Source organism: Ciconia boyciana, chromosome 4 (assembly GCF_034638445.1).
Source record: "Ciconia boyciana chromosome 4, ASM3463844v1, whole genome shotgun sequence".
Classification (NCBI taxonomy): Eukaryota; Metazoa; Chordata; class Aves; order Ciconiiformes; family Ciconiidae; genus Ciconia; species Ciconia boyciana.
The window spans coordinates 78076222-78090916 of NC_132937.1; the positions used below are offsets into that span (position 1 = coordinate 78076222).

General features: G+C 43.9%; 2 protein-coding genes across 7 annotated transcripts in view; one reads left to right on the forward strand and one right to left on the reverse strand.

The window, feature by feature from the left end:
• EFNA5 (ephrin A5) overlaps positions 1–2181 on the reverse strand; it is a 214781-nt gene extending 212600 nt beyond the window's left edge. The window contains exons 1-2 of one of the 2 annotated variants that reach the window (XM_072860219.1): positions 2049–2181; positions 922–1031 (exon numbers count right to left, since the gene is read on the reverse strand). In XM_072860219.1, coding sequence (XP_072716320.1) covers positions 922–1031 — 110 coding nt within the window. In that variant the 5' untranslated portion in view covers positions 2049–2181. Of the gene's footprint in view, positions 1–921; positions 1063–2048 lie in introns of those variants that run through there. The other variant, XM_072860217.1, reaches the window with a different exon arrangement.
• Positions 2182–3163: 982 nt separating this feature from the next.
• LOC140650962 (uncharacterized) overlaps positions 3164–14695 on the forward strand; it is a 42542-nt gene continuing 31010 nt past the window's right edge. For 4 of the 5 annotated variants that reach the window (XR_012042215.1, XM_072859892.1, XM_072859894.1 and 1 more), the window contains exons 1-2: positions 3164–3608; positions 6597–6673. Coding sequence is in view for 3 of the 5 variants with exons in the window: in XM_072859892.1 (XP_072715993.1) it covers positions 3170–3608; positions 6597–6673 (516 nt within the window). In the remaining 2 variants the exon portion in view is untranslated. Of the gene's footprint in view, positions 3609–6596; positions 6674–13740; positions 13842–14695 lie in introns of all 5 variants that reach the window. The other variant, XR_012042216.1, reaches the window with a different exon arrangement.

Here is a 14695-nt window from a genome sequence, read left to right on the forward strand (position 1 = left end):
AACACATGGATACTATTTGGAGCAGGACTGAAATTTTCTGATGCTAAACATGACGGAAAACTCCAGAAAAATTAAATGAAACCTCCCTTTCCAGCAGAAGGCTCGTTGAACTGCACGCAAAGCCTGGTGTCAGAAACCCTCTGGCGCGCCTCGGCGCGAGGGGAGCGGGGAGGCTGTGTCAGCACCGCTCAGCCCTGACGCGGACACCGGCGATGCGCTGTCCTGTCCCCGGCGGCACCGGCATCCCGCTGGTCCGGGACGGCGTACCTACCTCGCTTCCTCACGGTCACCTCTAGCCTGCCCGGGAGAGCCCCCCGCCGGGCGGGCAGGGCAGGGCAGGGCCGGGGGAAAGCCACCCCTCCGCCGCGGCTGCCGCCCCGACGGCGATCCGGCCGGGGGCTGCCGCCAAGCCGGGATCGGCCGCCCCGCTCCGTCTCGCCGGGGAGGGAGACCTCCGCCTCCCTGCCCGGGGCCGGCTCCCCGCTACCGGCGGGCGGCTCGGAGCCGCGCCCCGCCTGCCGCAGGAGCCCGCCGAGGCACAAGCGGGGGGCCGCTACCTGCGCCCCCTCATCGCACCCGAACTGCTGGAGCAAGCTCGGCCGCTGGCGCGGGTAGCCCCGCTGCCAGGGGCGCCGACGCCGCACCGGGGGCGCGCCCGCCCGGCGCCCGCGGGCCGGCGGCGGCCGAGCCCGGGGAAGCAGCTAGCCTGGCGCAGCGCTGGGGTGGGGGGGCAAAAGGAGAAAAATACCTCCACCACTCGCCCCACCCTCGCTGCCTGTAGCCTTAACCCTCCGAAAAATAAAGTTTTCCACCCCATCTTGCAGCCGGGGTAGTTTCTGCAGGCGCTGGGCAAGAGCCGCCAAGGCTGGAGCGCCGCTCCCCACCCGCCGCCCGGTGCGCGCCCGCGGCCGCTCCGCGTACCTGGGGTTGCTGCTGTTCCAGTAGACGGCGTAGCGGTCGGCCACCGCCTTGGCGCCGGGCTCCTGCCCGCGCACGCACACCCACAGCGCCGCGGCCGCCAGCAGCAGCATCTCCACGTGCGGCATCGCGCCCGGCCGGCGGCGCGGCGAGACGGGATGCGGAAAAAAATTAAGAAAGGGGAAGAAAAAAAAGGGGGGGGGGGGGCAGACGGGACCGAGCCGGGGCGGGGGCGGTGGGGGGATAAATAAATGAAAAGCGAGGCGCACAGGCGGGTGAGCTCCGCGGCGTGCCGCGCCGCAGCGAACGGAGGGCGCCTGCCGCCGCAGACGGGCAGCCGGCGGGGAGGCGCGATCCGCGGTCCCTCAGGGAGCCTCACCCCGGCAGGGGGAGGTGGGGGCCGAGGCGGGCGGCGGCGGCGGCGGCAAGGGGCGGGCGGTGCTCATTCACCGGGAGTCCCGTACGGAGCCCACGGCACGACATACACCGGCCCGCCGGCGCGGCGGGCGGGCGAGCGAGGGGCGCCGCTCCTCCGCCCCCTGCGAGCGGCCCCGGCGGCGCTGGCGGCGCGGCCCCGCGGCTCCGGGGTGGCTGGGGGACGTGGGGATGGAGGGAGCGACCGGGAGAGGGGGGAAGAGCGGCGAGGAGGGGAAGGAGATCTTCCACCTGGAAGCCCGCGGGGGGTCCTGGCAGTATATTAAAGGCCGCCGGCTGGGAGAAGGGCGAGAAGTACCAGCAGATCTTAAAGTACAAAGTTTGTGTCTTCCTTCCTGGCCCTCCGCCGCCCGCAAATGAAAAACAAACAAAAAAGAAAAAAAAAGGGGGGGGGGGGAGCAAAAGCCCTGAGGAGTTTGTTTGCTGCGCTGGTGGAGTTGGGGAGCCTGTTCTGCAGCACAGAGAGTGTCTTGAAGGAGACTTTGTGGAGTGGTTTTCTTGTCCTTCCTGTTCCTGGGCGGTGGATGCACCAAGGACTGAGCAACAGCAAAGGCGGAAAAAAAAAAAAAGGCAAGAAAAAGGGGAGGGGGGGGCAGAAAAAAAAGAACGGCCAATCCAAGAAATATTGTGGCGTGGAAACCAAGGAGATGGAAATAAAAAATTATTTTATGACAGGGCGTGGAAAAAAGCAAAACCTCGGAGAAGTGGAAAATCAAGCCTGCAAACTCCTCTGATGATGCTGGTCTTGGCTGGCCTCTCCTGCTCGGGGGACGAACGCAGCGATACGGCGAGGTGCGGAAATCTCCTGCTTCAGCCTCCCGGAGCTTCTCTGTGATAAAGCAGGGTCCAGTCCCGGGAACATCAACTTCTGCGGAAGGACAAAATAGTTTGAAAGAGCAGGGAGGGGGTGAGAGAAAAAGAATCCACCCCTCAGATGACTACATAAGGAGATCGGAAAAAAAAAAAACCCGTTCTTCTCGGCCCAACAGCTGTTCCCCTTTTCCCTCTGAAGCAGCAGCAAAAGCAGCAAGGAAAAATATACCACGACAGCAGGCAAATAAATAAACTTGAATGCAGCGGCAGGCAGGGAGGGATCGTAAAGAGCGACGAGGATTGGAGGGGCAAAAGTCAGTTTTGAAAAAAAAAAAAAAAAAATTGCTTTATGGGAGTAGAAAAAAATCTTTAAACAGTCACGCCCCCTTTTGCAATGACCGGTCCCTTCACTGCGTGTAAATCCGACATCAGCAGCCTGGAAAAGCTAGGAGCCTGGCGTGCTGCGTTGTCTCTGTGCATGCGTGTGTGAGACAGACAGCCGCAGAGATATATACGCGGTATATAGAAGTACACACGCATACATACATGCACACGCGTGTGTCCGAGGCGGGATCTGGCGCCGGTGTGCGTGAGAGATGAAGGCGAGGAGGAGGCGCAGACAGCCAGCTCGCAGCACGGGCGCTGCTGCTTGATCATGTGGGATTTTTGCATGCAGTTTACTTGGGAAAGGGGGGGCTTTGGCGGCGCAGCCAGTCAGGGCACAGGCTGCTGTTTGCTTACAGATTGCCTTTTTTTTTTTTTTTTTTTTTTTTACACCTCGACCTGATTGGCTTGCAACACGAGAAAGGAGGCGTCGTCCTCCTCCATGCCAAAAAAATACCCAACCCCACCTTCTGGAAACCTGGCTAATTGAATTACTAAGACATCGGAGTGGTTCCTGTGCAGCCGTACTGCTAAACGTAACCATTTCAACGCCGGATGCTACGATAGGGTTTACGCGGGCTGTGTACGGATGAGTTTCCGTCCGCCACGGAAAAACAGCATGCCAAGTAATTCAATCGTAAAAGAAAACTCCTTCCCCACTTTCCCCCCCGGCGGGGCTCGGCTCGCAAGCCCCGGGCGATGCGCGGCACCGGCTGCGCGGCGGGACCGGCTGCGTAGCTTTGCAAACCGCAGCTGTACGCTCAGGCGTTGCATGAGCCAGCGAAACCCGGGCGGCTGTTCCGCAGCCGGGAAGGAGACTCCGCTCCGCTCTGCTTCGCCTTTCATTCCCTTCTGCAGGAACCGTTCTGGCGGCAGCCGCGCCGCGGCCGCCACCGCCCGCACCCCCGCCACCGACGGCAGGGGAAGGCGGCTGGCGGGCAGCGGGGCCGGCGCGTCGCCGCCGGACACCATCAGCGCCGAGGAGGAGGCGGCGGTCAGGCGCCGCTCGCCGCCACCCCAGCGGCGCCGGCAGCCGCGGGGCCGCGCGGCGCGGGCAGGTGAGCGGCTCCCGCGGGCGGGGCGGGGCGGGGCGGGGCGGGCTGGCGGCCAGGGCCTCCTCCGGGGGGGAGGGGGCTCCCGCCGCCCCCGCCCCCGCCCCGCCGGCGTTGCGGGGGTGACGGCGGCCTGCGCGGCGTCCCGCCGCCGGGGCCCGCGGGGCCGGGCTGGGGCGCGCCGCCCGCCTCGCCGCCGTTCGGAAGCGCCCCGACTCCCCCCAGCGGCGGAGGCCGGCGCCGCAGGGCGGCGGGGGCGCGGGGGGGCGGGGCGCCCCCGCCGCCGCCCGCGGCAGAGCGGGCCGGGCCCCCGCGTCCCTCGCCTCGGCGGCGTCGTGCGTGTGGGGGCCGGGGTGTGGCGGGTTTTCTCTTATTGTCTTTCTTCTTTTTTTTCGGTGTGGTTTTTCTCAGCGTGGGGAGGGGTCCCAGCTTAGTCTTCACCGGTCGCACCGCCCCATCTGTCCGGCCTTTTGCCGGGGGACAGGGGGATTTCTGCTCTTTGCCCTCCCCTCGGAAGTGATTGAAGGGAGGGAGCACAGGGCGAAGTTAGAAAGAAACACTCGTATCCCTTGGTTTTCGGTTTTTTTAGCAAAGGGTCTGTACATTTTTCAAGAATTTACTGTCAAAGGCCTAAAAACTTGTCTTAAGTTTTGTCTCTCTGGGGTCTCCTTCGGCCTTGTTTTTAATATGTTGACGTCTGTGGACTCGTCTTAGTAGGATATGGAGTACATCAGCCGAATACCCCAGGTATAACAGGCACCATAAAACCAAACTTTTTTGTACCTTTTCATTTACAAAAACTCAGCATTTCCCTTTTTTTGCTATCCTTGACCTGAGTTCTTTGAATAGGCATGGACACATCCAATGTTTCCTTCGTCTTTTTTCTCCCGCATGGACAGACGTGTGGAAATCACTGCCATTACAGGAAGCAGAATACATAACACTTTTTTTCTGAATAATCTCCTCAGCCACATTTGTTAGGAAAGCTTAACGATTTTTTTTTTTCCCTCTTTGTTCATGCCTTGTGAGAAGCATCACAGGGAAAGAGTGAGGGGTCGGTTTGTACTACTTAAAACACCTTTTAATAGCAGAATCAGAGCTTAATCTAGTATATAAAGTATCCTTGCAAGACTATTGTACTTGGGTTTTTCTTTAACACATGCAAAGCTCTTAATAGGAGTCAAACTATTAATAACTGGAAAAAAAACTCCAAAAAAGACTAGCTATAGCAGGAAGATATCATTTTTTCCCTGCTTTACTTGGCAAGCAAGCTATAGGTGGCTGTATCTTATTAGTTTATAAACAATACAAAGACATACATCCTTCGGACTCAAAATAAGAAGTTAATTAATTCTGTGAGTAAAAAAAATAATACCTCAATGAACAGAAAGTGAGCTTTTTGTTACATCATAACCAATTCATATGAACCCGTCAAATACCCAATACCCAGAAGCATGCCAACTTCTAGTCCACTCTCCATTTTTGTGATTACATGATTAAACAATTATTGATATCATAGTTGTAAACTGCTTCTGTATACCAATGGCCTCTGGCATTAGCCTTCATTTGGCAGAGAGGTAAAGACTGTTTACAAGTGATTCAGCATCAGTTAAACTATTTTGAATACGGTGTTTAGAAAAAATAGTATGTATGCACACTAAGTGTCTGACAGGCCTCTGTAGCTGCCCCTGGATCTCCAGCTTCACAGCGTAAATGAGTCTTTAACATACTGTACAGCATGTACTTTCTTGGTGGTTGCACAGAATTTCAGTGTATTGATATGCTGTGCTGCAGTTACTACACTAATTGATCATGTACCTCAACATAATTAAACTTAGCACAGCTTAAGACTTTGTCTCAGGGAAAAGTGATAAATCTGTAGATTTTCTTTCTTTGGTGATTTCCCTTAAAAATACACCCAGTATTTCTGTCATTGTTCAGCAAACTTAGTATCTTAAACAGAAACAAGTTACTTCTGGCATTACAATGTAGGTAGTATTGTTAAAATAATTTAAGTAATTTGCTTTGCCATTCAAAGATACGTTAGCACCCATGAAACACAGAAAATAATGAAGATATCTCTATGTTTTTCCTGTAGCTTGCGTGTATGATTTTTATCTTTTATAAATTTGAGTAGTGCTTCAGAAGTAAAACTAACTAGTAGGGCCCAATCCAGCTTTTTCTGATGTTAACTCCAGTGACTTTAAGTGAGTTAAACAAGTAAATCCCATGGGTTTTTTTCCTTTTGTTAAAACCCAGAGCATTAAGGAAAGACCTTTCTGGAAAAATGGATGTGTACTGCAAATCAGTGAAGAATATAGCTGTGTTTCAAAACTTTTTTGTCTAAATTTTGTGAAAATGTGTATTTTTAAATTGTGTTAACATTTCAGTAGAATTTGATTAAAAGTAGCCAGGCAGAAAAATATATAATCCTCTGGTTGGTCTGTGTTTAAATCATCTTTGATGTTTTGTTACAAGGGCTGCACAAAAATACAGCTTTTTTGTTTATCAGTATTAACCCTAGAAATGTTTTTCAGGACCTGAAAGCATCACGCTTTCTTATATTTTTAATCACTCTCTGATCCCATAAATATGTTGCTGAAAAATGACTTAGAAGCAATCTCAGCTTCAAGTTTTGCAAATTAATAACTGAACAGAATGGTTAATCATTACAAATTCTCTCATCTTTTACTGTAATCCCTGATACTGTAAGCTGTCAGAGTAATACAGAACAAAATCTTAGACTGATTTCCATATGAGAGGAGTAGGTACCAAAAGGCATAAATAATACTGTTAGAGAGAATCACTGAATTCTTTATAGAGAAGTGTATTCATCGTTTGATTGCAAATATTCTCGAGTAAGATAAGAGCTTTCTTTCTATGTGATTTCTCTAACTTAAATATATTTTTTCCCTCTCAGATACAATTATCTGTGAGAGACTGTGTATGTGTACTGCATACATGGATTTTTTTTTTCTTTTTTTTTTTCCCTAGGAGGAAGAAATAATCTCATGGAAGAGAACAGAATGAAATGGCTGCAGACGAATGTGACTTCATATTTACTTGTGTGTGTGAGTATTTTCAGCTGGCTAGAACAGAGGAATTAAATGAAGATTCTTGATATTCTTTTTATTAAACTGTCTGGCAACTCCCTCGCTTCTCGAACCCTCATTTTCCACTCTACCAACCAGAGGTAACATATATGCTTACTTTACTGTGATGTACTGAGGCTCAATAACTTCATGTTCTTAGATATTCAAAGGAGTAACTTTGAGATCCTTGTATAAAAAAAGAAAATGCCATAACACAAAATACAGTAATGAATTCTAGACAACTTTGGGGGGGATATCATCCAGAGACATTTTCAGGCTTGTTATTGTGTCCAGAAATCATATAAATGTCTTTTTGCATATGGTTCTTAAGAATTGCTATTGTTTTTAATGAAAATTATCTACAGTTATCAGCTTTGCTTCCATTTCAATTTGTCAGCTCAAAATCTGCGTGTCTGGCTGAGCAGTCAAAAGAGCTTCAGCTCACAAATTAGGCAAGACCTCTTCAGCACATAACTATTTGGATGTTAGTCTGGAAACTTCAGAAGTTTAATACATTGAAGAAAACTTTGAGAAGAAAACAAAAGATTTCCTGGCTTCATATTGACATTTTATGATTTTTTTTTCAAATTTTGCAGTAAAAAGAATTACAAGGTAGGAGATTTTCAAAAACATAAATGGAAGCAGCGTACTTATCTACCCCTTGAGACAATAGAAAAATCCGCTTTGAAGTTCAGTGTAATGTTCTCTCCATATATATAGGTCATAACTTAGATATAGTGTGTTGCCATTCAAGTTTGTATTTGTTTGTCTTTACAAATACTTTTGTTAATGTTTGCTCAATATCTAATTGTGAGGAATTTGTTTGTTGACACACTTTAAAGAGCTCTAAATGTATGTCTATGTGAAGTTAAAATATTTTTAATGCTGTCGTTTTGAAAGGCCAGATAAAAGCACTTGTTTCTACCCAGCCAAGATCCTACGTACATTTTCTGGCTTTGCAAAAAGTAAAGCCCATTGCACCGATTTGTCATTAATATTGAGTCAATAAGAATAACTGAAATAGCCCAGGAATAAAGCCAAAGCAAGAGAATCTGTGGCCCTAGGATAAATGTATAGCTTTCCTTTTTGCCATCCACTTCAGTTCTTCTACACTCTCTAAATTAAAGACATTAATTTAAAGATCTTTTAAAAAGACTTCTGAAAGCTCTTGCTTAATCTTAGTTTATTACAGAGCTACTATCTTACAAAACCTCCAATTTTGGTATTATCACTGTAGAAACAAGTACTTAAAGCTCATAGGTACAAGAAAGATTAAGTACTATACTGTTAAACTAAAGTATAAGACAAAAAAAAGCAATCAGGTACAGTGGACAGTATGAATATAGCTATCCCAGAGATTCCTGTTCACTCCTACAAAAAGCTCTGTATTGAGCAGATAAACTATACACACTATACAGATTATGTTACATGAACAGGCTCTCATTTCAGCATCTGTGCATCTCCTATGATGACATGGCAGGACTGAAACCAGTTAAAGTAAATAATAATCCTCTTTGACCTTGTAATAGTTTCAAATTATATTTTATGTTGCTTGCTGTTCAAATGTCCATGCTGAGACTGCATTTTTCCAGAGTCCTCTTGATGAACATTAGCTTTTCAGGATGCTTTCTCTGCACTGAGTAACTGCTGGTGGTCTAGAACATCAGTGTTTGCTTAGAAACCCTGTTTTTAAGCAGTCTTTTCAAAAGAGACAGAAGGAGATTAAAAAAACAACAGACAAACAAAAAACCAGAAAACCAAGAGAGGTACACATGCAGGTAAAACTGAATACTGAATTCAAAATAATATATGACAAGAAATAGGTGTTTAGAGGTATATATGGTTTTCATTTTTGTAGTAATACATTGATTAGTGAACAAATCATTGATCTTGTTTACGGGCATGCTGTCTTTTGTTTGTGGCTTGTTTAAGTCTTGTTGCATAGGATGGACAGCTAGCAGGGGTTTTTTTCTGTCTATGTCCAGATAAGTGAAGAAGAACAAGTTAGAAGGTCAAGGCAGGGGTGGACTACTGTTATCATCTGGAAACATGATGGAAATCCTGTACTTGATTGCCTTCAAGCCCTATGTAGTAAACATGATTATTAATTTTTATTATTAATAAGACACTTTACAAGAGTAAAAAAATTCTCAAGATACCCTTTAACACTTTTCAGAATTTAATCAACATTCAGATCCTTTTCAATTTAAGTTTGCAAAACTGCAACCATTATTCTTGCTGCCCATTTCACATATGAATCATAAGCCGTAAAATCATAAACAGTTCCTATCTGTTGTAAAATCGTGTGCTTGCTTGTGCATATCTTCCAGTGCATAGCAAAGTCTTAGACTTTGACACTGTTACCTCCTCACACAGCACCACCCATCAACTAACATTACTCACATTAGTGAAAATGAATCAACAGAAAGAAAAAAAAAACAACAAAGAGCTGCAAAGTAGATTCTTACAGCTCATGCTACAGCTCTGCTCTGTTAGCACTGAAGGCACTTGCCTTGATACATAGCACAAGTAATAGGTAGAGTTTTATAGTCTAAAGACAGCTCTAAGAAGTTTGTATGCAAAGCTAGCTAAATAGCACAAGATAGTCCTTCCATTTACAAAACTTCAGAGCTCCTTTGCTAATGCAAGCCTTCCGTGCATTACATGTTGGAGAGCCATTTGCAGAGGAGCTGCTTTCTTAACAGAAGCAACAGAGCTGACAGTGAGTTGTTATGTGCCGCAGATGGCACATGGTCTATGCAGATGGTGGTCTACAAGACGGCTGTCGGCACGGCATAAAGGTTACCTCAGTGCATACTGGGTGTAGCTTCTCACCAGTGCTGTTTACTCTGCAGAACAACAGTTCCACTGGTACTGCAGCAATGGAACAAGGTCCTTTGTGTTGTGGAGAAAATCTTATCTGGTTAAAAGAACAAACAGAAACAAGACCGATACATATTATTACAATTAATTAGCAAGTAAATTCTGGAGAAGTCTGCATGCAGCTATGCACCTGGGAAGGTCTTAGTTGGATGAAAGAAATCTCAGAGGTTTCAGTGATGAAATGCTGGAGACACGTTTACTTTAGGCAATGTGGAAGACACCTGCAGTGTCTTTAGCTATACTGTTTGTACTTCAACAGTGTTTTTAATGAAAAAGCCAGTTCTTAGAGTCATGTGACTAAGAGAAAATCCACCCTTTCATTTAAAAAATACATTTCTGCAGAGTTTGCAGAGTAGAGTTTGAAGAGTAAACCCTAAGTGTTCTTTAAATAGCAGATCTCACATTCATGACTGGGTGCCTGGCATTTGCACCCCTATGTTTGTGTCAATTCCAATACACAATAGAAAGACGAGAGTTATCAAAGGCATTTTGGAAAGCAACTAAACCACAACTTTCAAGAGAGGGGCATGAGAGAAGGGACTAGGAGAACATTTTCTTAACCCTCTTTATGCCTACATTAGAAAGGTCCAGTAACATAGCACTTCTGTTGTAGATTTCGTATGCAGCCTTTTCCATTGCATACAGTATACTGAGTTTGGCTGACTCTCGAATTCCAAGAGATTAGACTCAGCCAAACAAGAATACAGCAGAATTTACTGCCGTGTGTGATCTATGCCAACAAAACAGACATCAGCTTGACAAATGCCAGTCTGATAATCGTCCTGGAAAGCCAGAAGCAGAAAAGGAATAAGGTTAAAATTTTTTAAGCCTGCTTAGCAAGACTTTGATTATAGTCTTGTTGTCAGTGAAACTGCTGTAGATGTAGTGGAGAATGAATTTATGAAAACATTGCAAAAGTTTGAATTACATCATCTGCTTTGTGCCAGTTCTAAGTTAATATTATTCTCCTTATCATCAGTGATGCCATAGCCTTGCAAAGCATTGTACCATTAGAGAAGAAAATATAATAATTTTATTTTCTTAGACCTTAATGTCAAAAACTTAGATGAGAGAAAGTACTCCTTTGGTACTCATGATCCCTCTTGTTTCATTATGATTTTTTTTAATGTATTCCATCTCAGCTTGGATTTTGTACTGTTTTTGCACTGCTTAATGAAAATTGTTCATGAAAATATTACTTTTTGAAGTTGAAGTTACAGAAGACTTGTACAGTTAAGAAATTAATTTCACATCTTTTTGGCAATCATTTGCTTTTACTGTCCTTCATTTTGGACCTTTGCCATATGCACTCCAAATACATGCATCTTAATAGTTGACATTGGAAAGGTGTTCTCAGAACTAATTATATCGAAATTCCATTTCAAAGTGAAGAAACCAGAGGAGATAGTGGAATCCAGCTATCAGATGACTAAAGAACAGTTCTGAAATGTAAGACTATCTTAAAATTGTGGAGGGGAAATGCCAAAGTCAAGAATTGAGCAATTACTAATAAATCATAAAAGGGTAGAAATATGATCATGAAAAGAATTCATAAGCAGATTTCCTAATTAGAAGGGATTATTAATATCTTGTAAAATCTGCTGTGTACTCATTGCATTAGAGCATTTAATGTTTCTGCATAAACAAAAGAAAACAAATGGTGATTGTTTTACACTTCTGAAATCCTTTGTCAACAGGCGTATGGCAGAAACAGTGAAAAATGTTACTCTAAAGGCTGCTGATGAAATCAACAGATCTGCTATCACTTATGACAGTAAAAAGGGTTTCATTTTGAGTGACAATTGATGTTTTCTGCTGTACAAATGCTGCTGCATCTTCTCTGAGCAAAGAAATAGGAGTAACAATTAATTTTGTGTAACTATTACACTTGACTTCAGAGGAGAAAAAAGGAAAAAAGGAAAAAATAAAAAAACCTCAGACAAATCAAACCAGAATGTGACACTCGACATCTGAGGTCAACAATCACAGTGCGTTTTTTTATTACTAAGTTACCTAGGATTTGACCAGTTTGACATTCCTTTAACATTTATTAGAATATCAGAACTTTATCAGAAGGATTTTGCAACATAATTTATTGCCACATCTTCCCATTTAACAGATCCCTGAGGTTAAATTCCACGTGTGTCTACATGACCTAATAAGCAGCAGAATGGATGTTCTTTATTCAAACACAGTGCACCACTAACATTGCAACTGCTGTATAGTAGTGCTCAGTTAAAGTTGCTGCTCCTGGAAGGCACTGAGTGAGACTGTCACACACTGAGCATATTCATTTCTCATTATCTTTGGTGCAGGAAAGGATGCCTAGAGTTTTACGGGACTGAATTCAACAGGATTAGGCCTACAGCACCTAAATCTTCCATGAGTGACAGTAAAAGAAAATTAGTGTATCATTAGAAAACATAACTGATTGTGCCCAGAATCCATGCAAATCGTCAGAAAGAATGGCTTGCAAGTCACTTATGAGAAAAGCTATAGCAACACACTTAACACAGTCCTGCCAATATCATGCAGACCTGCCACAGCAGGGTTTCTCTAGCATGGCTTGCACCTGTAAGATCATGCTCCACTGCATAGGCTTTCAGACTTAAGGGATTCTTGTATCTGTAGTGTAAATTTAAATATGTGATAGATGAGAAATCAAGATTAATAAAATATATGATAAATTTTCATTAATACTTGAAAAGCTTATGTGAAGAATCAAAGAATATTCAACTGAGTTGAAGTTTTACCTACAAACTTATGCTTGCCAACAAAAATACTGTGCATTGTAGATCAAGAAAGTGTAGTACATGGTATTTAGTGCAACTGGGCAAATCGGCAAAGGATATCATTATAGCACAATAAATAACCCTGTAGTATAAAGCCTGATATGACTGTTTTTATTGGTAGGCTAAATATGAAACTCTAAAGCTTTTTTGCAACAAAGTCCCTTTTTATACATACGTATCTGGAAGAAAGCATATTTTTTCTGAAAATCTTGAAAGGTTATAATCATGGTTTAAAATAAGTAACTTTCAATTTTTCCTTTGTGGTCATCAATTCCAGTTCTCAAAAAAACCCTCATAAACACAATGGGCCCAATGCCAAAACAAAAATTAAATGTTTGTGTGATCCCCAAGGGAAGACATACTTTAACTATGAAGTATTCTCACAAGAAACCTTGTAAACCTTACATGAAAGTGAACGATCTAGAGTTTGTGGCATTCACGTTTGTTGCTTTGACAGCACTGTTTATCAAAATAACTACAATTTTCAAAGAAAGACTACTTAATTTTGACTATATTGCTTTTCTGTTGGAAAGGACCTATAAATAATAAGTTCACTAAGTTTTTGGTTTAGTTTGCAGTTGATCTAGTTTGTTCCACAGCAGTCAGTTAATCCCTTCAAAGTATCATCTACTTGTCAGTTCATTATTTTCTCCAAGCATAGATGGAATATATTAAAACTATTTGGAAGCATTTAAAAAGAAAAAAGGTTGGAAAAGAACAGTACCCTGCATGTCAGCCCTTTAGAGAACTGAAAAAAACAGATGCTTTGTTGTATTTTTTTCTCCAAGATACTTCCAGTGTCCTTTCCTCTTTTCCTCATCTACTGTATTTATCTGTTTTTCTTATTCTCATTTAAACAACTGTACTTAAAAAGCAAGTCAGCTTACATTTGGCAGCTATAGTTGCACTTGTATTACCCTGATATTCTCTAGCTTCTCTTTGCTTTTGTTACCGATTTATAAGAGCTGGCTGTAATTTGGTAGCACACATTTTGAAAGAAGTGGCAGTTTAACATCAAAATATATAGATGCAGTAAAGGTCTCAGTCTTGCACAAAGTTTCCACATACACAATATACTATTGTTTGTACTGCATATGCATAACAATTATTTGAAAGTATTCAGCCTTGCTTGCCAATAACTTCTCAGTCATGTGTATGGGCCTAGACCTTTTGCAGTTGGAGTTTTTTATTTTGTCTGCTTAGAAAGATAGAGGCAAAATTCCTCCTGGACTTCAGCAAGATCTGGATTTCACTCACAATGAGTAAGTAACCTAACAGCACCAAACAGAATATCTGCAATGTGCAACTAAATGGTGTTAAATCTTAGAATACTGTGCCAAATCTCCTAACATAATTGTGTTTTATTTGCAGCTAACAGAAAAAAAAATGTATATATTTTATTGGATTTCAGAAGCTTGCAAATTTCACTCCACAGCATAAAAGAAGATTCTCTGATTTGTTGCATTCTGCAGGTATGAAGATAGATCTTGCTTAGTCAAGGAGCGTGCAGGAGAATATATGGAAAATATAGTTGGTTGTAAACAAGGGAAAATATATGAGGCTGAATATGAGTTGGAATGAAAGAATGTATTCCATTCAGTCTTATATTAGCATTTTTACTTGACATTATATGCAAACAGGAGATGATTCAAGCAGGCATAGAAGTCTTAACAGTCTAGCAGTGATGAACTAGCCCATGGTTATTCAAGCAGTAATGTGAAGCAAGGTTGCCTACAGTAGCAAGGCATTGAATTTGTGGTCTCAGTCCTAGGAGTTCCTTTCCTCTGTTGTATTCTTGTATTTCTAAGAATCACCACTGGACACTGATAATCCACCCTGAAGCATGACTGGCCCCACAGGAACAAAAATTATGAAGTGCCATGTTTAGTTACTCAGCAACTTAAATACATTTTACAAAGGAAGGTAGAGAAGAGTTTTGTCTTCTCCTTTTTTTGCTGGGACGTCCGAGGCATTTGAGTTTGGTACTTTTCTAGGAGCATCTACTTCAAGTCTGTAGCTGTGACGTTTTTGTAGGTCCCTGAAGTTAGGGATGGCTGTGGATTACAGATCACTACTAGCTCAGCACGGTGTTACCCACAAATACAACATTATGATATTGTAGTTCTGAAACCTACAGTTCCTTTTGGTGTGCTTTCCCCAGCTGTTCTTGAATAGTCAACAGGAAGACTTGCCTAATGGTATAATGGTTTCTGTAGGAGCCACCCCATTAAGAAACCAGAACCGTAGTATACTGCTGTGCTGGCTTCATTCTCCAGCAGTACACAAAATACTCTTCTATTAGGAACTGCAATAGGACCAAGCTCCT